At 34.8% G+C, this 26058-nt stretch overlaps 1 protein-coding gene across 4 annotated transcripts in view; it reads right to left on the reverse strand.

The window, feature by feature from the left end:
• The window catches only part of SOX5 (SRY-box transcription factor 5), a 997819-nt gene that overhangs the window by 66361 nt on the left and 905400 nt on the right, over nucleotides 1–26058 (reverse strand). For all 4 annotated transcript variants that reach the window (XM_068560002.1, XM_068560001.1, XM_068560003.1 and 1 more), the window contains one exon: nucleotides 1427–1573. In XM_068560002.1, coding sequence (XP_068416103.1) covers nucleotides 1427–1573 — 147 coding nt within the window. The remainder of the gene's footprint in view (nucleotides 1–1426; nucleotides 1574–26058) is intronic.

The following is a 26058-nucleotide window of genomic DNA, read 5'->3' on the forward strand; positions in this document are numbered from 1 at the left end:
AGCAGACCACGCCTTAGGTATACATCAAGCACAGAACATGCAAGGTCCGTTACACAGCAGAAAGAGCTCTTAAAAGTGGCTTATGCATATTTCCTAATATCACAGTAGTAAGTACAATGTTTTGCACTATATATTTGCACATGTTGCTGGTGAGGTCTAAGGTCCTTGTCCAGGTTCACTTACAATTCCAAATGTATTTATCTGTTACTATATAAAAACACACTTGGAGGTTTTGGGGAGATGGAGGCTGGAGGACACTTTCCCAACCCATCTCTTCTCTTTCCCAATTTCTACTCTGGATTAATACACTGACTGCGAAAAGCACCTGCCAGGGCACTACGGAAGGAGTAAAAAAATTCGATTGTTTTTTTCTTTTGCAATACTTTCTAATTTTTTCTCTGTGCATTTTTTCAACTGTTGTGACTACTCTTAGCCTATTACTCTTTAGACAGTTCAACATGAATTCATGAAATGAAGAGCAGAATCAATTTTCTAGGTAATTCAGCAAAAGACAAAACAGTATCATTTTGGGGGTAAATTAACTGTTATCAGTTTTCTACTTAATATTTTCTAATTGTTAGAAAATATGTGTGATTATTTCCCTGATTAATGTCAGGAAAAATTATTTTATGGTTACTCTTTTTACTTTTTCCACAGAAAGTTTAATATATTCATATACTATCATCTAGGTAAGATCTTAAAAATCACAAAGAAATTCAAATTAATTTTTCTGCTTCTCTCTTCTTCTGAGCCAAGAAACAAATTACCTGAAACTCTCCTGATCCTTTTCTACATTCTCTCAGGAAATGTTTCCTTAGCTCTAAAAACAAAACTATTTCTAAACAGTTTTACTTTCAACACTAGTATTATCTTCCTATCTGTACATGATCATCTCATTGGCTGAATAATACATCGAAAATTATGTCTATACTATACCTCATAATAATAGTTATTGATCTTTATATAAAACATTTTCTGTATGCACTAATCATACTCATATATTAAGGTCTATTTCAGTTGCACCTTTGGGAAACTTTTCCCAGATCTCTCACTGAAGGTAATAATCTCTTTGTCCTAATAACTTCCAATGCACTTTATCTGTAACTCCTTCTAAGACTTTGTATCGTAGAGGATGGCTATCTATTTTATAAGACTGTAAAATTCTTGATGACAGCACACCTATCTTACAAATATTTGTGTCACTCACATTTCCTACTATAAACGCATGTTTGTTGAATAAACGAGTGACTAAAGGTATGTATGCAAATTTATAGGGACACCTTCCTTACTGATCCTACTAGACTATTATTTCCTTGGAGATCTAGAGTTTAGCCCAGTTGCTGGCACATAATAGATATTCAATAAATCTCACTGAATGAAAAGGACACTCTAAATGTCAAAACATGTAGTTTCTTCAAAAGGGTACCTTGCTTTTGGGTGGTGGGCTGTTTGTGCTCTTGTCTGTGTGAATGCTGGTAGGAGACACAGCAGCACCAAGGTTGCCGTGGGGTATGCCTGGGAGCTTTCCTCCTGGAGACACCTGCATTGCGGCTAGCTGGGCAGCATATAACTGCTACAGAAGAAAGAGAGAGAGAGAGAGGGAGGGAGAGAGAAAAAAAAGGACTGAGTAATAAAATAAATGCGCCTCCCAGAAAATACCTGTAATAAGATGTGGTATTTTTCCAATTGGGTATTTTTGTTTGTGCCCTGGAATATTGAAAGAAAGACACTGTCACCTCAACTTTCATGACTTACTACTCAGGGGAGAAATGACAGATACCACACATAAGGAATTTTAGTGTCAGTATATACAGGGACTGAAAACAAGTAACAGTCATCCGTATTTACTCTTTGCCAACATCAGTGGAGGAAAAGTATATCACACTATATGGTTAATACCTTTATTTTAACCATTTAAAAATTTACACGGTGTGTTACAAAAGAATGAAGCTTCATACACCAAGTAATTTTCTTACTATCCATATGGGTTCAAGCCCTGTATATTTCCTTTCTTTGACTTGCTGAAAAGGGCACCTGCAACAATTTTTTTCTGATTATTAGCTGTGTAGAAATACAAAAAAGCCACTGGGAGGGAATGGAAGGGGACTATTTGAAGAACATTATCGGGTCAGTCTACCTCAGTTGATAAAAGTTAACTGGATGCTTGCCAGAATGCCACTTTACTTCATGACATATAAACACAGACAAACTTGAGATAATCTTGAGGATTAGGGTTTTAAGGAATACTATCTAAATCACACACTCTTCGGCTAAGCCATCACATAGTAATTCTTATTAAATGACCAATAAAAATTCTTCAACAAATCAATTTAATAATAAGGGAAAATTTTACTTGATGATGATAGCCGTATCACGTAGTATCTTAAAACATGGAGGTTGCTTTAGATTCAAAGAGTCATATCAAATGTTTAGATTAATACTCTTCCATCTCCATTTAGCAGTTTGTGAAAATCTGATTGAAGAAGCAATTATTTATATACACATATACAAATATTAATAAATAAGTGTATAGATATACACACATATATATATATACATATATATGTGCGTACATATATTTAAAATACAACCCAATTTCTTATTTCTCATTTGTCTTAAGATTTCATGGATAGCTTTTACTATGCAAGCTAGAACTTCCATCGTAAAAAGACTGATGTTAAAGAAAAAAGCTCCCAAGGAAAAGTGCTGTGAAATAGTTCTCTGGATTATCTTGGTTTTTCTCTGAAAGGGAAATTTCAAAGGCTGAAACTGCTCAGGATAAGCCAGAGACTCTGATAAGTGAGGTCTCTCTATAAATGAAATAATGAAGACTGAAGACTGGCATTTATATACATGAACATATATTTACATTTTTCAGAGTTTCTAGATGCTTTGTTCTAAATGAAAACAGGACATTAAAATTATTTTAAAAATTATAGCTTATTGTTTTATGTCAACTAATGCAAGATACATTCCAGACAAAAGAAACACCAGAGAAGTATATTTATACTATCAGTAATGACTGTCCCACCCCCCAAATTTTTTTTTGCATGCATTAGAATTATGTTATTTCTTACCCCAGTCAATCAGAAAGAATAAGATTTAATTCATAAGTCTTTAATAGATTACATGAAAAGTAAAAGGATATGATGTCAAATATGATGAGTGGGAGTGTACCATTTTCAAAGTATCAGAAATGACACATTTCCCACACTTGGGTTAAAAACCTGTGTCTTAAATTCTGCGATTCACAAAGTAATTTCTTCCATCATCATCCTGAACTGTTTATGAAGCCATTAAGAAAATAACCAATAACCCAGGATATCACTTTGCAAATTAAAAGTTTTTCCAGTGTACTGAATTTTAAAATATATGTATTTTAAAATACTGGCTGGATAACTGTATTACATATTGTAAATTTCACATTGTACTGTATATTATATCCTTGTCTTTAAAAACGATTCCAGTGCCTATTATTCCTAGAAGGTAACAACACATATTTCTGGTTTAGTATACACAAAATATAAAATTGTTCCATAATTACTAAAGATGACATGGGATATTTTAACCTCCGTAGCTAAAAGGAAAAATGTGAACAAAATAGTTATTCAAAATTTGAATTTGATTATTAAAAAATTATTTCAAAATATTGAAAAAATATTGACTATTTGTATTAATTAGATTATTAAATAGATGGACCAGTCACTCATAAAAGGTAATTAAATGCTTAAACATAAATCACTACAGATTCACAACTTCCAAAGAAGTATTAGAACTACTATTAAAAATAGAAGTATAAATATGTTCCCAAACACTTTAATGAATTTAAAGGTAGGAGATGGTATATACTTGGAATTAAAAAAAATCATACATGTTCTTCCTTCATTCAAATAAATGCATTATTTTAACCTTTTAAATATGAAATTAAGGTTTACCTCAGTTAAATTATCCTAAAAAATTCCTTTGAGGAGAAAAGAAGATAAATTTGGAAAATACATGGGCCCATTTAAATATATATTTTTACTAGAACAGTATACTAGTAACTGGTATTTTTACAAAACACAGAGAGTTAAAGTAATTAATGATGAAAAAGTCATAATCTTATTACTCATTCAGTATGGCTAACATGAAGTAGCACTTCATTCCCCCCGATCTCGCATATCCCCTTCCTCATATTTGGCTTTCTCTATGCAAAGGGTCGATATATAGACCTACTTTTCCCCAACTGTGATTAACTTTCCACTATTTCCAGATCATTACATTTCCCACCACACACATCTGATCTTCCTAGTTTGCCAAGGTTTGGAAGTAGGAAAGATCTATTTTCAATACATTTTAATTTGTGTCAAATATATGTGTTCCTTAAATTTACATTATATTACAGAAGCATAAAAAGGCCTCAAGTCTCAGAGAATCTAACATACTTTGGGTCTGCACAAGTGAAATAAACCAGAAATTTTAATACTGCTGGGACCTAATTTGGCCATTCACAAGTTAAAACAAATTTTCAGTAGATTTAAAGAAGCTGACAGTGGTTTTCATACCTGGTTATATATCAAGGGTAGGCAACTTAAAAACTAAATGCTGCTGAGACTTATTTTAATTCAACCTTACAAAAACTTAAATCCATTTGTCTATCCATTAAGATGTGTGTTGACTGATACTAAAACAAGAAAGTCTAGAGATGATTAGTATTTTATTTCATTTATTAAATGTTCTTAAAGCAGAATCAAGAATCATGTAGGTATCTGTACTGAGGGAGGTCTATAATCTCAGAATCACTGGCTGACCTTGGTGAGCGGGAAGGGGCATGAAATTTGTGGCGACTGGAAAGCCACCTGAAGTAACAAGCATCCTGTGAACTATAGAACTCATTTACATATTATGTACGTATATAATTATAGTCACTTGTAATTGTACATAAATAAAAATGTTTAAACAAAAACTTGGCTCACATTTTTCTTTAAAGGATAGTAGAGAAAACCTGGAGTTAAATATAAGGTGTATAATGATAAATGTACTTTTATGAAAAACAGTCAAGTTGTTCTTAACATCAGAAAGAAGTTGAGAGATCCTAAACATAAAAAGCTGAAGATTAAGGAGAACACTCAGGGCATGATGTCAACCAGACTAACAGAATAACACTTTTTTACCTTGAAGAATAATTTGACCCTTATCTTGAAACGGATACGTTAGGGGTTTGGTTTGATCTCTAAAACTCCCCAACCCCACAGAGCATTAGGTTTTCTATTCTTTGTATTACTTAAAATATTGCATTCTCATTCCCTTCCCTTCCCCCATCCCTACACCTACTTCAGAAAATGATTTTTTTCTTTCTTAATGGAGACAATCACATACAATTAGGTTGGAATCTATTCATTGGTTACTTAGGGTCTTGGTGCTAATGTGCTCATAAGTATGTTTCTATATATCTATCTATACATACAAGTAACTCTCACTTTTGTCTCAAACTGTTCCATAAAACTACATCTTTGTCTCTTCAGCGTTTTAAGCTCCTTCAAGGACCATTTCTACTTTTAGAGGGACAGTTAAAAGGAAGGCAAACCACAATTCTAACCCCAGCTCTGAGCTAGTGACCTTGGGTGACCAATCTGAACCACAATTCCTTAATCTGCAAATTCAGGGATAAATAAAACTGACCTTGCATGGTTGCTGTGAGAAATACATCACATACTGTGCATAAAACACTCACCTGATCAATAAGTAACAGTTATGATTATTAATGGATTAATTATACCAAGTAAGAACTAGGTAATATTTACGTGCTAACCTCCTACTACAGACTCTGGACTGTGCTAGGTGCCGTGGGGGATACAGAAAATGCATAAACATAGTTTCCTCCCTAAGTCAACACTGGTACACATAAAATATTGAGAATATAAGTGTACTGTATGTAACTATATGCCACTGTTAAAGGCATGACAAAAAAGGAAATGAATCAGTGCATTCTGATATGCTTTCATTATAGAGGTGTAGCTAAGCTGAGCAGAATAAAAGAGGTGGCATTCTAGGGAGGGAGCACAGTCTAAAGCCAGGCACAGGAGCAGGAATGACCCGGCTGTTGCAAAGGGAATAGACAGGATGGTGTAGAACAGTAGGTGAGAGAGTAGGTGGTAGACAGAACAGTGACCTAACTGAGCGCAAACCTTGGGAAGGACAAAACAGTACTGGGTGCAGGCTAAGTTCAACTTACAGAAAATCGTGAAATATAAGCAAAGCAGTTTAAATTTAATATGTAGGCAAGAGAAAGCCACTGAATGTTTGGGAGCAATACATATGTTTTAAACTAAAACATACATATTGTTTTAGTTAAGATAAGATAAAGACAAGAGTAATATCAGTTATGAGGCTATCAAAATTTAGCAGCAGTAATTTGAATGAAAGTTTGAGTTGAAGTGACAGTTGTGAAAATGAAAAAGGAAAAAAAAAAGATTCCATGATCTGAGTGAAGAGTGCTAACACACTGCACAACCGCTTAATATTGTTTTTGCTAAGTTAATTGTTTAAAATTATTTTATAAGTAGGATCATGTTCTCCAAGTGAAAGTTCATATCAAACACTGATACATAGAGAGAAAAAAGAGGTGTACTATAACTGTAAATGAATTTCACATATTTTAACATTTAATTAAATGAGACCAATGAGGTTGTTTTAACTATCCCAAGAATTTAAAGAGGTACAGGGCCGAAAGTTGAAGAAGTCCTTTATCACACGTGGTGATCAAGAAAGCTCTCGGAAATAAGTAGTAGTCATTTCTAAACTCTCACCTAAGCAAACACATATAGACCTAAATCTTCAAAAAGAACGTTACAGAGCTAAAAACTCCCTTGTTAATAGCATCTTGAAGTTCAAATATATGTACAGAAATGGGAGGTGATTTTTTTTTTAAGTGTAGTGACTGAAATCTGGCAATAAAAGTTAATATGTCTACAATGTGTTAACTGTTTGGATTAGAGATTTAAAAATGTGTGTGTTGTGGCTTATTATGATTTTAAAAGTTGATAAATGTGTACTTCTAAAGCTTAAATCTAACCTGAGAGATTTATGTTAGATACGATGTATATGAAAAGCATGTTTGTTTTTTTAAGGGCAGGGACAAGGAATAACACTTGTGAGAAAAAAATTCAGAAAGCAATTTCAAGGCTCCGTAAGTGTTATCTTTATGGCTTAATTTCAGCTTCGTAATGTATCTTAAATGTGGAGTTTAAAGAGAAACTAATGTACTGAAGAAAATCTTTCAAAACATATCAGCATGTTTCAATGTGAATAAATTTGCTTTGCACATTATTTTTCATAATGTTTCTTCACAGAAAATTATCAGAGCAACTTGAGTTAAAACATGGACTTCTTGCTCTAATACTGTCAGCTCTTCTTTTTGAGGTTATTCGAGCATATTGCATGAAAAACACAATAGGCCTTAAATTTGTTGGATTCCAGGGCAAAAGTGCAAATAGAAACTCACATGCCAAACATATAAAAATTTACAATTTACAAATCTAGCTAATGATGTGTTTAATAAAATATGGTTCATTTTGCCATCTGGACAAACACACCTTCAAAATAGCTGGGTGCAAATGAATAGCAAAATGAGATACCACTTCACAATCCGCTAGGACAGCTATTATCAAAAAACCTGAACATAACAAATATTGGTGAGGATGTGGAGAAATTGGAACCTTTGAGCTTTTCTGCTGGGAACATAAAATGGTGTAACTACTTTTGGAAAACACTATGGCAATTCCTCAAAAAATGAAACAGAATTACCATATGATCCAACAATCCCTCTTCTGGGTATATATTCCAAATAATTGAAAGCAGGGCCTGGAGCAGATATTTGTACACCCATGTTCACAGCAGCATTAGTCACAGTAGCCAAAAGGTGGAAGAGATCCAAGTGTCCATCAAGGGGGGAATGGATAAGCAAAGTGTGTCATATACATACAGTGGAATATTATTTAGCCTTAAAAAGTAAGGGAATTCTGCCAAATGCTTCTACATGGATGAACCTTGAAGACACTATGCTAAGTGAAATAAGCCAATGATAAAAGACCGAATATTGTATGATCCCTCTTATATGATGCATCTAGAGTAGTCGTTTTTAGAGAGACATAAAGAGCGGTGGTTCCCAGGAGCTGGGGGTCGGGTGGGGAGGCGGAAAGGGATGTAACTGCTTAATAGGTACAGAATTTCAATTTGGGAAGATGAAAAAGTTCTGGAGATGGATGCTGATGATGTGTTGTACAACAATGTGAATGTACTTAATGCCAATGAACTGCACATTTCAAAATGGTTAAGATGGCAAATTCTATGTTATGCGTATTTTCCCCTCCACACACAGAAATGATGTGGAGGGCAGATGTGAATTTCGATTCCTGCTCTCCTTGGTGTTTTAAGACTAGGCCCACAGCCTGCGTGCCTGCTCTTCTTACCCCCAGCTCCATTCAAGAGAAGATGAATGGTTTTGCCCTAGATGGGATACCTTTCTTGGCTGTGACTATCTTCTAAAGCGCTGCTAAGGTGGGGCCCAGCTGCAGCCCTGCTAGGTAGGCGTCTTCAAGGAAGTTGCAAGAGAAAGTTGGAATGGAAAGATATTCCAGGTAAGTGAACATAACATGCAAAGTCATAAAGTTAACTTTTAAATCCACCAACAAAATATATTTAAGTATTTACGGTCTTCCTATATACCATAGAGGGAACTTTTAAGAGAAACTTTCCTCTTCCCTTTTTAAAATAAAAGTACACACTCCTTCTACTTCCCCTAGGTTAGATGTGAGGCTATCTTCTTTTGCAGTCAACACTACTGGGGCAGGGCTGGAGGAGACTGAACAAAAAGAGATCTGGCTTCTTCCGTTTAGCATGTTTTTGAGGTTCCTCCATGCTTTAGCACGTATAAGTAGTCTGTTCCATTATATTGCTGAATGGTACTCATTTGTATTGATATACCATATTTGTTTATCCATTTATCCAGTTGATGGACATTTTGTTTGTTTCCAATTTTAGGCTATTATGAATAGTCCTGCTATGAATGTTCCAGGACAAGTCTTTGTGTGTTTTCATTTCTCTTGGCTATCCGATTCCTAGGATTGGATTTTGCTAGGTCATATGGTAAGCTAATGTTTACTTTTTCAAGGTACCGCCAAACTTTCTAAAGTGGCTGAATCTTTCTGCATTCCCACTAGCAGTGTATTATCATCAATAACTTGGCATTGTCTGTCTTTCGATCATAACTATTCTAGTAGAAGCGAAGTGGTATCTCATTGTGGTTTTAATTTGCATTTCCCTAATGACTGATGACATTGAGCATCTTTTCATGTGCTTACCAGCCATTTCTATGTCTTCTTTGGTAAAATGTCTATTCCGATCTTTTGCTCTTTTAAGAAATCGGGTTATTTTATTGTTGAGTTGTAAGAGTTCTGGACATCTGAATTCAATTTTAAAGAGTAAAACCTATCAGAGAGACTGTGAGGGTCCAGTTTAATAGCAGTGTATAGCTTTTATCAAAAGGTCCATAATGATAAACAATATAATGACAATAATAAGTAACAGAAATAAACATATTTTCCTCTTATATAATTTTTATATACGTACACAATAATTTTTTAATTTTTTAATTTTCAAAAATCCTAGTAGAGAAGTACAATACCGATTGTAAAGGACCATGCACCCTTTGTACCCATCAAGGAACACTAGCATATCAAAGTGAGCTCTGAAAGTCGATGACTTTTTTTAACCACTAAGGGGATTGCTGGAAGAAACGGAGACTCGACAGAGTTGACAGGCAGCTCTAAAGACTGAGACTCTTTGTCAAGTCTGTGTTGAGGGTGAAAGGCTTGGGGAAGGGAGTAGATGGTTAGAGCTCTCTTCTACCCTCCTTGGTGGTATGTAAGTGGGGTGGGGGCTGGAGGGAGTGAAGCATTTCTCCTGTTGCTTCCCCAGATCTCCCGGAGACCATGGGAAAAAGTGATTGGGAGAATCACAGGTGCCGGAGGAATTTGGGAGGCATTTGCACTTCATCTCCCATCCGGCGTTGCAATTGAAGAGTCATTCTCAAGGGAGCAAAGGGAGTGATAGTCTGGGTATAGCAGGGACTGGAGTCACTTGGAGAAGCAAGTTCAAGTAAGTATACGCAATGTGGACGATCCAGGATCGTGTGTATTTGGACACAATTCCTAAGGAAACTTGAGGAAAAGAAAGAAACGTATCAAACCGAAAGAGTAAGTAAATTCAGACAGTACAGATTTGTGGAAATGAAGGATAACTAATAGTGTATCAATGGTGCATAATTTAAAAAACGAACCATCTGGAGCTGTTGGAATATAAGAGTTTCAATGGCAGGTTCAGCAAGGAAATGACTTCAGTGGATAAGGTCTCCGAAAGGCTGGATGGTCAGCGGACACACAGAGGTGAGTTCAGGATTGCAGGAAGACAAGCCACAAGGGGAAAACAATTGTCATCCACTTCAGAAAGGAATGCTTTGCCTTTAGAGAAAACTGGTGAGCCACTTGGAAAACATGCCTGAGGAAATACGGGGCTGCCTGCTAGGGTCTCCAAGGCAGAAACTACTGCTATTATGACCCGCATCTCCTTAAATACATCACTCCTGGGTGATATGTCTTGGAAAAGTTGCAATACAAAAGTAAAATATTATGTCTGGCTACAGTGTGGTTTTACTATTAAAAAGCTATAGTAAATACATGTACAAAAGCTATATTATCTATGTAAAGCTGCCATCACCAAATATTAATAATACATAGACGATCTCTATTATTTTATTCCAAATTCAGTCCCACTCAGTGTGATACTTGGAATACGGAGCTATCAAAGAGGGATGTAGTGTTGCGAGGGTGTGAAGATGGCATCCTGCTAAAAATTAAAGAATACATTTGAACTTATTTAAACCTGAAGACCTTTTTCACAGGTATGATGCTCTCACGCTGTTTCTGTCACACTGCAGATACTGAAGCATATAAATAAGAAACACTTCCAATGAAATAGATTTTAAAAGGCTTTCTTCATTTTATTACACACCAATAAACCTTGAATAGCTAGAAAAGCATTTTGACTTTTATAATTGAAGCAGTTCCTTAAAGAACCAGATATATTGGCAAGAGTCATGCAAGAAAACACCAGCTGAGAGTTTCTCTCTCTCTCTCTCACTCCTTCCTCGTTTTTTCTACTCCACAAGCCATCTTCATATACTGCACAGTAATCCATTACAATATGTTCCAACATCTGCCTCCCCATATGATGTATGACCTATCTGATTGACCCTTTTTATGCCACTCCAGACTTGCTGTTCATTACTGTGGGAGGATGAACACTGCAGCTATTCCTGAGGTCACCAACCAGTAAGTACACCTCCATTTGGCAAGGTAAGGAGGACACTGGCTGGAAAGCTCTTCAAATCGTTTCTAGATCAGTGACTCTACTCCTACCTTTAATTAGTTTAACTTATGGGAATACAACACTGCTGAAATTCCTTTCAAAGTAACCATAAGCACAGAAATGCTTGTTTACTGGGGGAAAAAAGTCTTTTGCTACCAAGAATTCATCATTAAGTATAGAAGAGCTGAGTATTATCAGAAAGAATTTTAAAGCAAGCACTTATCTTTGGCTAAGTTCATAATTGTGAAATCATTGTTCGTGTTATCCCCATAGGTTGGGGGGGAGGGTGTGTAATTGTAACCAAAACATTAAAAACAGTGAGCATTTTAACTCAAAACAAAAAGAAAATGAGTGTTAGTTCATGCTACATCAGACTATATATATTATTTTGCATATTATAAAAATCAGATTCACTTCCAGAATGCATACTCGCTGAAAGCTTAAAAATACTTGGCATATTTGGGAGAGGAAGTGCAATATCTATGATTTTCTCAGGGACTATGATGTACCACCCACTTTGCTATTAGTCTTTATGCTATTTCAGGGATCACCATAACAATTCTGTGTGTTCAATGAGGAAAGTGAAAGCTCATAAATTGCCCGAGGTTAAGTAACTAGTAGTGTTAGAAGTCTGAGTATCCCTTAAAATTCTCTTTTCTGTTACATACCATATAAACTTACCATATGCGTAGCAATGTGACAATGTGAAGGTGCTTTCCAAACTTCAACTTTACATGATGAATTTATCTCCCTCTACCCCACTGGGATTCCCCTACCTGCTGGCCACTGGTAATAAGGTTTTTCCTAAGCTCTGAGTCAAAGATAGTTTCCAAGACCAGGGGTTAAAGGCTTCAAGAGTAAAAAACTTCTTTAATCTCTAGCGACAGAACTCTACTTTCCCTGAAGAAAGCGCACAACCATTAAAGACTTTTGTTTTCTTTAGTTGTTTTGTTGTACTGCTAGTACTAATAGACAGCACATGTGATGGGTTAAATTTAAAAAGACTTCTTCCTATGGATTTCCCCCTTATGTTTTCCTTCATTTCTTTCATTGTAAACCATTAAGATTAAGGGAATATTGCATATTAATTAGTGTTGGTTATTTGAGTACATAACATTAAGATGAATTAATCTCAATTTCAAGAGAAATTGGATACAGAACGATAATAGCAGCAGCAAAAATAATCATAGTAGCTAGAGTTTACAGGAAGCTTACTGTGTGTGCCAGGCCCAGGCCATGTCTCTCTGAACCTTCTCAACAACCTTAGGAAAGACATTATTATTTTGTGGAGGAGGGCACTAAAGCACAGGGAAAGAAAAAGTCATTTGTCCGAAGTCACACAGGTAAGCTGAGGTTACAATCCAAGTCTTTTAATAGAGTTTAGATCTCTTAACCTCTATGCCTTATGAAGCTCTTTTCCGGTCATGCTGATATAGTAGTAGGGTCTGAGGCTTTGGAGCAAAGAGATGAACAAGCCTGGGGAGGGCAAATTCTAATAGTACTTCTGACAGAGACTGGGCTCTTCTGACAGTAACTACATTACTGCAGACGTAGGGTAGGAAGGAATTGAGAAGTACCCAAGGACATTTTTCCTAGCATTTTCATCTTCCTCCTTCCACTTGGTCACTGCCAGTAAATATTGTCTCAGTTTGGTTTTCTTCTCAACTCATGGTGCTGGGGAAACATTTAAGAGAGAGCTATAATATGGTCAGACAGACCAGGAAAGGCTTCCCTATAAACACGATTAGTTAGAAATCAGAAGGATGAGATGATGTAACTACATACATGGAGAGCAGGAAGAAGTATTGGCAGACGAACCTTGTGGTAGAAGAGAACAAGACAAATACAGGGCCTTGGAAGAAGGTCAGTGAGGCTCCAGTGTACGTGAGAGGTGTTTGGAAAGGTAGATGGGAAGCTAGAACAGTTTAAAAAGAGGAATGATGTAACTAGATTTGCATTTCCACAAGGTTAGTCTCGATATACAATAATATGAAGAACTGATTGGAAGGGTTTGGTTCACCTACAACCCACTTTTACCTAGAATGATGTTGACCCAATCACTTTTTTTACATGATTTAAAATTGATTCAAAATCAATTATAGAATAAATCTGGATATGAAATTTTCAACATTTTGAGTCTCATCCTTATTTAAATATTTGCTCTTTTCCGTATAATTTATACTAAGAATTTAATTATATTTTAAAAACTGTATTTTGCTTCAATTCCTTGATTTCTCTAGACCATTTAAAAAAATATAAGAAAAACATATTTAAAATTGGCTACTATTTGCACTACCCAAATCACATATTACTCTTAAATCAATTAAAATAACAAAAATACACCTTGCATTTAGAGTGTATTTCGACTTTCATTAGCTCCTCTGATCACAAAAGGCTTCCTTTTCAATTGTGCAGGCCATATTTCTCATATATCATCGAAGTAGTTCACAGAAATAATCAGTTGTAACTCCTGCTTTCCTTCCTTAAATTGATTGATTCATTCAATATTTATTTATTTGGGCACCTATTATGCACCAAGCACAATTCTAGACACTTAGAACATATCAATGAACAGAGATCTCTGCCTTAATGAAAAGAATTTTAATGTTTTTCCCCAAGAAAAATTATAAGACTTAAATCTTGTTATAGCTGTCCAGTAGTTATCTAATATTTCTCCATATGACACTATATATTACTTATGATTATTATAATTGGTAATTTATATATCCCTGATTCTTAACATTTTAAAATATTGTCTTTGAAAGAACTGAAGTCATTCTTAAAAGTAATGATTGAGAGATACATGCTACAACATTGATGAGCCTTGAAAACATTATACTAAGTGAAATCAGCCAGACAAAAGGACAAATATTGTATGATTCACTTATAGGAGGTACACAGAGTAGGCAAATTCATAGAGACAGAAAGTGGAATAGAAGTTACCAGGGGCTGAGGCAAGGTGGGGGGGGGGGGGAAATGGGGAATGGCGAGTTATTATTTAATGGGTACAGAGTTTCCATGGGATGATTAAAAAGTTCTGGAAATAAATATTGGTGATGGGTATACAACACTGTGAAGGAATTTAATGTTACTGAATTGAATACTTAAAAATGGTTAAAATGATAAATTTTATTGTTCTGCATATTTTACCACAATAAAAAAGTATATGATTAAGTGGGCAATAGAAAAAAGTTGCTATATTCCAGTACCACATTAAGCTTCATTTCTTTAAAACAATTTTTCTCCTAATTTGTTCACATGTGTTGGTTCATCTTGTAAATTAACTGAAGAGAACAGATTTAAATGGGGGAAGGAATATTATTTTAAAGTAAAAGGAGATTGGAAATATTACATTCTTCTAAAAAATACTTACTAAAAATCACCCTAGGCTTTGGGAAACAAATATAAAGCAAGAAGAAAAAGCGCCTGATTCTAAATCAACCAAATCCAGTAATGCCCCTTTCAAATTAATGGCTGCTCTGAAACAGCAGCTACGAGAGCGTGTCGACCCTTCACTGACTTTGCAAAAAGCACAGTATTTGCCAGTCCTACTGTAAAAGATAGTTCTCTCTTCACTTTCCCCACCTACTCCAAAGCTAGCTTCTTTTTCATATCCAGATGACTGTTTATGAGCTCAGTCCTGTTTCAACTGTCACTCTTTACATCAAGGAAAGATAGATGGGACACACCAACCCCAACCTAAATGACCTTTGGATGTGACAAGAGTGTTAGGTCAGCCTTGCTAAATGGAGGCCTTGGTGTATCGAGACATGCCTTGGGGTGAAATTTACAGTGAATTTATTATCTCCCAATGCCCTTTGGACTGCTTCCCACCATCAAACACCATGGCAGCACTTGGAACAGGAAGAAATACATTAACTGGAATCTGATCGTTTTAAAAGGTTACAGCTGCCCAAATATAATTTAATTTCATACTTGCCCTTTGAGGGTTTGGTGTATATTTTCATTTTATGACTGCAAATGATAAAGCTCTTAAGATTCCAGGCAATAAAAAGAGGGAAAAAAAAGTATTTTAAGGGTTAGAAGTCTATTCAGTTCAAACTCAATGAATGAAGTGACAAATTAGCTTTTTTTAAAAAATCTAACATTTCTCTTTTTTATCTGGACCATCTTTTATTCCTCTTCTGATCCTACACTTCGATGTTCGGTTGAAATCAGTAAGTGAACACCAGCCTCAGATCTCAGCCAGCTTGAAAATTAAAAGGATGATTTTAAAAATGAAGATAAAGTCAATCTGATTTAAAGTGAAAATAGTTTAGTATAGGAAACATATATTTTTCATTAGTGTTTCCTCTCACCTAATTGGGAAGATTTTCCCATTAAAGTGTATCAACATCAAATTGACTTACCATTGATCCAGTACTTTTCTAGTATACCACACTTTCCACAAACTTTAATGAAAGAGTCACAAAACCCTCTATAAACGCCACATCACAGCCTTATCAATTTAATTAGTAAATATTATTACTATTATTTTATCAACAGAGAATAAGAGATATGGTGTTACTAATGCAATAGAGTTAATCAGAAAAAAGTCAGACACAAAATTCAGATAAAATCACCTACAATTTATTATTTTAAGACATCAAAACAAAACAAAACAAAACCCAACTCTTACTCTTTCCCTTTAACTCAATACTTCACCAGAGACTTAACGGTTTTTTAAATATCAATCCAACAGAGTTTGAGGCAACACAGTATTCTGGATTCACTGTTAGTAATGAGAAAAGCCACACTGGTCAAAGGCAACTTAAAACTGTGTGTGTGTGTATGTGTGTGCGCAAATGTGCATTCGTTCATCATTCTTTAGTTTAGTCAACAAATATCTCTTGAAAGATATTGCTAGTTCCTGTGAAGCTTACACTTTAAAAAGATTTTTCATATTATTTTAAGAGGGCACTCCTAATATATGAACAGCAAAGAAACACTCAGCATTTAAGTATTATAAAACTTAAACAGATAATTATAAATATTAACATTTTTATTAGCAAATTTTAATTTCATGTTGACATGTCACTGTTTCAAAAGTATTTTGCATAGCATTTAATCTGCATAACAATCCAGTGGGGCAGGTATTAATATCCCCATTTACAGATTATGAAAATGTAGCCTAGCAAAGTTAAGGAACCTGCCCCGGGTAGCAAATCTAGTGGTTACTGAGACTGAAATGCTCTGGATGATAATGGGAAACAGTACTTATTCTTTTACTCATTTGTTCATTTATCTCTCTTTCAGTCAACAGATATTAATTAAAGGCCCACCTAAAGTGAGAAAAATGAAAAGGCAAACATTATCCAGGAATCAATTGAAAGGGTCTTACTCTCCTTTCTCTAAAGAAGATATAGAAATGGCTAATAAAGCACATGAAAAGATGCTCAACATTACTACCCATTAGGGAAGTGCAAACCAAAATCACAATGCAATACCACCTCAAACCCATTAGGATGGCTATTATCAAAACAAACAAACAAACAACACAGAAAATACCAAATGTTCACGAGGATGTGGAGAAATTGGGACCCTTGTGCATTGCTGGTAGAAATGTAAAACAGTGAAGTCTCTATAAAACATTATGTCAGTCCCTCAAAAAATTAAACACAGAATTACGATATGATCCAGCAATCCTATTTCTGGGGATATACCCAAAATACTTGAAAGCAGGGACTAGAACAGATACTTGTAATACCCATGTTCACAGCAACATTATTCACAATAGACAAAAGGTAAAAATAGCCCAAATATGTACCAACAGATGAACTGACAAACAATAGAATATTATTCAGCTTTAAAAAGGAAGGAAATTCTGACACATGCTACAACATGGATGAACCTTGAAGACATTGTGCTAAATGAATAGTCCAGACACAAAAGGCCAAATATTGTAGGAGTCCACTTATAACGAGGTATCTTGAATAGATAATTCATAGAGACAAAAAGTAGAATAGTAGTTATATCAGGGGCCAGGGGTATGGGAAAATCAGAAGTTACTGTTTAATGGGTATGGACTTTCAGATTGAAATGATGAAGTAGTTCTGGAGATGAGTAGTGGTGATGGTAGTACAACACGTGAATGTACTTAATGCCATGGAACTGTACCCTTAAAAATGGTTAAAATGGCAAATTTTATGCCATGTATATTTTACTACAATAAAAATAAATATATGTAAGATTAATAAAAACTAGCAAGTTTTGGGTCACAATCAAAAATTTAAAAATAAATTTAAAAGCAGAAAATAAATACTTAAGCCATTACTCCAACAAAATAAGATGAGAAACTAATATAAAGAAAAAAACCAAATGTTTTCTCTCTTGAGTATGAACTAAGAAATGTTGGATTCAAGGACAGTAGACAGAGCAGAAAGCCATATTAAAATGGAGGGAGTGAAAGAACAGCTATTGAACCGTAAGACAGCTGACTTCTCTTGGCTTCAGCTGTCCTGCCAGCCAGGCTGAGACTTCCTGGGCAGGAGATAAGAGAATTCCTTTCCTAGGTGGTCAAAGAGACCAAGGGAATTTGGGGGGTAATAGAACTGTCTTGCGTCCTGATGGTGGTGGTGGTTAAAACTCATAAAACTGTATAACCCAAATATAGTCAAATTTACTGCATGTTATTTTTATAAATTAAAAAGTAAAAAATACAATCACACATATGAAAAAAGCATCTTATTCAACAACTCTGACTTATAATTCTTAAACATTTTGACCTTCCTTCCCAAGAAAAAGTCAGGAATAGTGGGATTTGCTAACACTGTAAACTATAAAGATTTTAAAAAAAACACTGCAACATTTAGACTTAATTTTTTTTTTCTGGCTTTACTCTTTTTTTTTTTTAATTGGAGTATAATTGCTTTACAATGTTGTGTTAGTTTCTGCTGTACAATGAAGTGAATCAGCTATATGTGTACATATTATCCCCTCCCTCTTGGACCTCCCTCCAACCACCCCATCCCACCCATCTAGGTCATGACAGAGCACTGAGTAGTATCTCTAGTATGTCCATATATGTATAAAGAATGAATACTAAATGGTGTTAAGTGTGCAGGAGAGCAGGTAGCCAGGGGTCACCACCCATGATCTGAGATAACAAGACTATAAAATACTGATAGCAGACTATTAAACAAGGTGAAAAGCAATTCTCTCCATTTCAGCTGATGCTAAGAAACCAATAGTGCAGTTCTTTCTTAGTATAAAAATAAAGGGCTGTGTTTCCACCTCTACGTTTTTCTTTTCCAAGAGAACTCACACTTTTTTCCTAATCTCTGGAGAGTGGGTGAAAATCAGACTGTTATTAGTGTTATGGTCTCAATGAAAGCCTCCATCATTGATGTGTTCATGGCATTACTGGCTTTATTAATAGAGAAGATGTATTATGGATGAAAATATCTCTAGGCTAGTATCTTCTAAGAGCATTTAGAATGTTATCAAATCTATTTGGATGGGAAAAAAAAGGCCCATATATATTCTCCTCTGATAGCCTCAATCCTTGCCGTCTGGTATTCCCAATTAAAACTCTTCACTCAACTGCTCGTATCTGGATTGCTATTATAATTGTTTAACTAATAAGCAAATAGTGCTAAAGGAGATAGTACCTCCATTTTTCACAATTGTGGGAGAATAAAAAAGTAGCTAGAGTCCCAGATTTCAGTGAACAAGAGAGAGGAGGGGAAAACTGAAGAATAGAGAAAAGGGGAAGACTCGTAGAGCAGGATTAACAGAGGGGGCAGCTAAAAATGTAGAGAGGAAAAGTTAAAGAAAGAGGGGAAAAAAGGAAGACATAAAAGTAAAAGAGAGAGAGAGAAAAAGATTTTCAATAGGAACAGAGGTAGATTTTTGGAAGTAGGTTCCTGTTTTTAAATCTTTAGCATCCTGAAGGATTAAAAAGTGTATAGTGCCCAACCAGTTGGCTGTGTAATTCAAAATAACACAGCATTCTGATTACTGCTATGAAGCTGTTTTATGTCAAATTGTTACTTATTTATTTATTTCCACATAGCCCTTCTTTAACTGGGTGTAAGCACGTTGTTAGGTTGTCTATCGGGTAGTCTAGCCCTGGTCTGACCTGCTCATCTTCCTTCTCCTTCCATGGAGATGTAATAGGAATAATGAAACTTCCTATTTCTTGCCTAATTAGATCTTCAGTGCTAGCTTGACTATTTTCAGGTTTCTAAAGCATTTCTTTTGAATGCCTCAGGCCAATGGTTACTTCAGCACCTTTCTCTCATATTTTCTTTGACAGTACATGAATAAATGTATCAGGAATCAGAGAAGTCCACTTGTAAGGTGCAAAGACTCCTTCTGGGGATTTCTGAGGCTCGTGGTTACTTTCATAGTGCTTTGTTTCATTTCCCCCCTTCTTCCATGATATATAGGTAGAACAGCTACACTTATCTGTATTTTAAAAACAAGAAAACTTGAGAGCTGGCCAGATTAAATGACTTGAGACCAGACTCACATATCACTTCAGAAGCAGGTTGAGAGCAGGACCCTTATGTGTTAATCCCTTATTTGTTGAACAGTTTGGGAAGTTAGAGGGATCATGAAATACCAACTGCTTTGCATGCCTTTATTATGCCCTAACCATCCAGCCCTGCTGTAAAACTCTCCCCATTATAACAAAACACTGTAACTTTCCAATAACATACAGCTTTCCCTTCAAAGGGAAAAGTTTGTTCCATTCACGAGTAATTGTCAATGTCATAAAAGCAAAGATGCTCTAGTAACTCTTATGGAATGGAAAGAAATAGGGAGATACATTCTTTTCATTTTTAGGAAGAATTGAAACAGTTTTTGTGTAGTCTTACATGTAGAACAAAGGTTTTTATATTGAAAGGATATTTTACTTTCATAAAGACTTTTTGGCTTGCATTAAACATGGGGGAATGGCTCTCAAAGAGTGTATTCAACCCCAAATTAAATTGAGATGGATTTCTCAATTTGCCATACACCTCTGTACTATAGAACGTAATTGCTCTATCTTAGAAAAATACTTGCTAACTTGAAATATGGAAGAATTTGTTAGGCTCATTTCTGACAGTGGAGAAATCCCTGAATACAGGATATAAGGACAAGGATGATAGCAGCTAATGATGGCTGAATGCTTAAGCTATACTAAGCATATTGTACATACTATCTCATTTAATCCTCACAACAGCTTTATCATGCAGGAACAAAATTATCACATTTCACAAGGGAAGAAACTGAGACTAAGAGGTATTCAGGAGAGCTCAAGCTCATAACCCATCATACTATAAGTTCCATTTAAATATTATTTATTTGTAAGATTTACTTTAAAACAATTAAAAACAATTTTTTAATGTTTTTTACAAATTGACAAACATGCTTTAAAGAAAGAAAAAAAAAAGCATAAGTCATCAGGTCATCTAACGGATTACTGTACTACTATACCAATAAACTACCAGACGATTACAGTGCAAAGACTGAGCCTATGGAAACTATATATTTTATAGTTTCATACTGCATTTAATGCTAGCTTGTGTCTAAGGTGACACTAAAACATCCAAACTTAAAATTCCTCTGGAAGGAAACCAGATGCAAGATGAATCAAATCAAGATGAGAATAAAAATGAAGAACTTTTAAGGGCCTTTGCTTTTTTTTTTTTTATTGTTTAGTTAAATGTCATGGTTTATCTTCTATATGTTTAAACAAATGTTTTAACTGTACTATTTCTAACAATTTAAGATTCCTTGAAAACCGAAGAACTAAATTCAGGGGAAAGCTAGTTATATCTGTACGAGCTGTACAGACTAGAGCACAGTATAGTCAAATTTCAGATGGAAACTTATCTTAAAGCAACTATTATAGATGGAGGGACAATATTTTCTGCAGTTCTGCCTCATTCCAAAAAGGAAGTAATTGTAATTTTAACTATCAAGATTACTTTTTTCATTTTACATTGAAGAAGTTCTAGAATGGCAAAAGCAAGAGAGAACAGTGTTGCAATTTCCCTGTTGGAGGTATTAATTCTGCTGGCCCAATGCTCATTGTACCAAATCGTTTTGGAGCATACTTTGAGTCTGTTCCTCCATTTCTTCCTGTCTCCTTCCTTTATCCAAGAAGCCGCTGGGTAAGAAAAGGGGGTATGGCATTAAGGGAAAGGTCAGGATTAAGAAAGATGGAATAATTAAGGATTCCTTTCCCTCCTCCCCTTTCTTTTCATGCCATAAGTTTGGCAGGACAATACTGAGAAACTTCCACAGGAAACAGCAAATCTGAAATATGCTGGGCTGGCTTAAGCTTTTTATCTGAAGGAATCGAATAGGGCTCTATTTTCAAGTCTTGCAAAGTCACCTGCCAGCCAAATGTAGCTCAGAATTGGAACATGGTTTTTCTCCTTGGTCTTTCTCTCAGAACATTTCATTCATCACTGCAAAATCTTATCTGCATGATTATATAATCAACTTTTGAATACTATCTTTCTTCTAAGAAACAAATAAAATATCAACAAGACTTGTGATGTAAACAATCTCACTTTGAACCTTTTATGAACAAATAGATATGAAACAGCACACTTCTCTGTTGTTTTGTTTTCTGAATTCCTTGATCTTTCAATAGCTTTTCACAAAAGAATTAATTCACAGAGCACAGTCAGTGAACTCAGCAAAATGAAAGCAATTCAGAAGGTTGCCATTGTTACTAATACGCAAATCCTATCTATTGCTTTATTCATCCTTAATTTAAGTCTAAATGCAAAAATAGCAATTTTTCTCCCCTCTTCTTACACAAAACAACTTAAAAGTAATATATATGAATATATGCATTTAAATATTTGTAAGGATACCATGGAAAAATAGGAAGAAGCTAGATTTAGCTTTCAGCTGCTACGATTCCAGGCACACTTCTGTTAGTATCTGATTTAGCCAGGTCACTACTTAAAGTCTAAATTGCCTCATCAATAAAATTCAAGAGTTGGAATAGAAGAATGATTTTTAAATTTTATTTTAGCAGCAGAATCTTTTATTCAAACAATCTCAGCCAGTAGAACTCAATCTATAAAACAAATAAAAGTGAATGGTACTGTTTGGTGGCGACTGGAGCCACTCGGACTCCTGTGAACAGTTTGAAACAACTGCTTTTAAAGGTCTCTGAGGTCCTTTTTATTTCAAATAGACTTGTTAGGACAGGAGGTTGTACGACTTTCTTCAGATTCTATTCCACTTTCACACTCCATTCATTCTCTTAAATTTCAGACTCCTTTATGATCCATCAGGGATTCTTAACTAATTCATCTTTGCATTCCTTGCGATGCTTAGCTTAGTCACTTACAAAGAATAAGTATTTGCTGAGTAAATAAAATTTCTGGGATACTATGGGGTTTATAAAATAATTCGCTTCCACGTTAAAGTTTGAAAACATAGGAACTATTTCCTTAAAGGAAGTAATGAAAAGTTTATAAATTTTCTCAAATTTCTATGAGAAACAGTTTAGCTCTACAATAAAGGGGTAGAATAAGAGGTAAGATGTCTTAGTGTACATTCTACTAATATATTTAGAAGAAGAGTATGTTTTGAAGGGTTATACCAGAAAATATTTTATATAAAATAATATTTTATATTATTTATTTTAAAACGTGTTATTACATTAAAAGCATCTACGTAAATAACTTATTTTAAGTTTATAAGTTATTCATTTAGAATAGTTGCTGGCAGCTCATAGAGACAATTAGTTTGCAATATATCCAAGGAAAAATAGGACTTGACAGGAGGCATTATTTTCATTTTGTAGATATAAATATTGAGATAAAGAGTGAGCAATAGCAAAATTTAGGACACTATACTCCTAAGTAACTACTCGGGCTTTTTTTTTTTTTTTTTGGATAATTAAACTCATTGCCTCCTATAGATTCTTGTGATGGGCCTTAAAATTATACCACACAGGGGAAAACACTTGTTTCCTTATGAATAAGAAAATGTGCCTCAATTTTCCTAACTTGCTTTAGATGCTGAACTGCAAAATAAATCCACATAAGAAAAGTCTGCCAAGTCCTCACTTGCAAGACTGCCTTTAAGCCATAAAAAATAGTTTTAATACCAGCTAATAACATTTATTAATCAACTAATAATACCAAGCATTTATTATTACCTAGGACATAGTATTTCATAAATTGTAACTAATACTTTCATTGCTCTAAGAACTTGATGTATATTATCTCATTTAATTCTCACAATAAGATATCATTTATATCCATAATTTACAGACAAGAAAACTACGGCATGGAGAGGTTAGGTAACTTGCCCCGAATCACAGAGCTAGTAAATAGCAGAACCATGATTTAAGGCACAGATGGCCGCAGGTACCATCCTTTTAACCATTACATTTTACTGGCTCTTGCTAAATAACAGTGCCTCTTAAAATATTAATCTAAAGATAATGTCTTAATATAATAATAAAATTTTTTGCTTTAGTCTATGTTATTTTCCCTCTAATTATCCTCTGCTGAGAGACTAAGTTTTCCTGTATATAATTAATTAACTACAAAGACTTCAGCCCTAGGTTTAACAGTTATATGTAATATAATTTACATATTCCAGCTGCATGCTTTGAGATTTAGCCATACAAATAATGGATAATATTCATGGATAATATTCAACAGTTTTCTGGTACCACAACCAGAGTTTGTTTCTCTTAAGGAGCATCTGTCTTCATTTGGGTTCTTTAGGCTCAAGATTCTTATTGGTTCTATTAAGGTGATAACTTTTACTTATGTAGAATCTTATTCCTAAATAAATTTTATTGAATTTGTCTTCGTAAGACATTCCTTGAATAAATTAAAGGATACTAGTAATATAAACTAAACCGACTATTAGGTTGAATGACAAATTTCTAATATAAATACAATCTGTGAATCTGAAGAATATTAGTTTCTCTCCCTTCTTATATATAGCCAAGACTAGAGAACTGAGTAGTTCTGTTTTTCTTGATAAAATGAAAAACCTGTATACTTTTAAAATTACAATAAACTGGTATTGTTCCTAGGATTGCATCTACTTTGGCCTTGAGCCTAGCAATCCTTTTATGTATAGCAATTAGCCTAGAAACATTTTAGAGTAACCTAACCATGTTTTGATTAAGAGAACACAGAATGCCATTGAGGAATGGGCATGAACTTGTGACCAGGAAACCTGGCACTTATGAATAGTTTATATTACTTTAGTGTAGGCAATGGGAGAACTTCAAATACAATTTTAAACTTTACCATTTGATTGGTAATTACAATAAAAATGGGTAGTGTGGAAAAGCACACGTGTACTGATGTTTCTGTTAGCACGTAATGAGACAACATGAAGTGGCTGGAAACAAGGAAATACAGAAATAGCATGAAAAAGACACTGCCGGTACTGTCTCCATTGCCCAAATGTCAAACAGCTCCTGGGAACCCTAGGGGTGGTAATAACTGGAAGTAGTTCCTACTAGGTTTTTCCTTAAAGGAGATTCTTGAACACTGCTGGGTTCTGACTCTAGCCCATATGGGCCTGGAAAAGTCAGAGAAAATGTTGGCTGCACTTTTTCAGGCCTATTTGCATATGTTCTTTAGTATGCAGAATGTCTCTGTATATAATTTAATTGTTGTTGGGTTTTTTTTTTTTGTCTCTATTAATACATATGCAAATGACTCACACTTGCAGCTGTGCTGTCTTAATCATATGTGTGCTTCTGTCTGTCTGCCCTGCAGGCTCAGGGTCGAAGAGAGAGGAAAAGAGGGAATTCATTCTTTTAACCTGCAAGAAAACTCACTCATGCAGACAGAAGTCTGAGAGCAAACAACACACCAGGGCTGCAACTGAAATGTTGAGCAGTTGATCATTTTTCACCCTGTATGGAAATGACTGTGACCTAAGAGTTAAACTGAATAGTAGAGTGTCTAGGTAGGTAAAGATGAATACTTTACAGGGATTCATCCTTGTAAGTAATTCCTTCAATAAGAAGGTAAAAAGCCTCATATCTAGACCTCTCCACATGGTTATTTCTTCCTTACTGATTTTCTCTTGGTCAGACACATAAAGCCATGCTCACTTACAAGGCTCTGGGAAATATGAAACATTTATCTGTGTCCTGTCATAATTACTGACCTCCTTCAGAGAATGGCAGGAGGTTGATAAAAAGATGAACTTCATTTTTTCATCTACATCTACCTTGACGTTACTCTCTATCAGACAGAAATCGAAGCCATTTCCACTATGACTTCCATGTACCTTTGATAGCTAGGAAAAATGATTGATTTTAGTTGATATTTTATATAATTCATTCTCTCCTGTGATCACATGTCATCTATCATATTCTCTATCCCAGAGGATTCATGTTATTGATATTACTGGTTGCTGGAACTGTAGCCCTATGTGATTTCATTTATGACAATTTGCAATTTTGAGTCTTTATGCCAAAAATACTATTATGCATTTTAAAAATAATCCTACTAAAATCAGTAAAAGGTGAATTAATTCAATAAAAATTCTTGAATGAAAGCTACTTGCTTAGTTGAGTAAAATATGACCATCCAAAAAGAATTTCAATCTTTTTTTCCCCTGCTTATCACTATTAATCATTGGTTGGAGTCGACATTTTTGGCTTCCTATAGGTAGAACAGGTGGCAACCATCTTTTGGCCAACACAAA

This window comes from Eschrichtius robustus, chromosome 13, assembly GCF_028021215.1.
Source record: "Eschrichtius robustus isolate mEscRob2 chromosome 13, mEscRob2.pri, whole genome shotgun sequence".
Taxonomy (NCBI): domain Eukaryota; kingdom Metazoa; phylum Chordata; class Mammalia; order Artiodactyla; family Eschrichtiidae; genus Eschrichtius; species Eschrichtius robustus.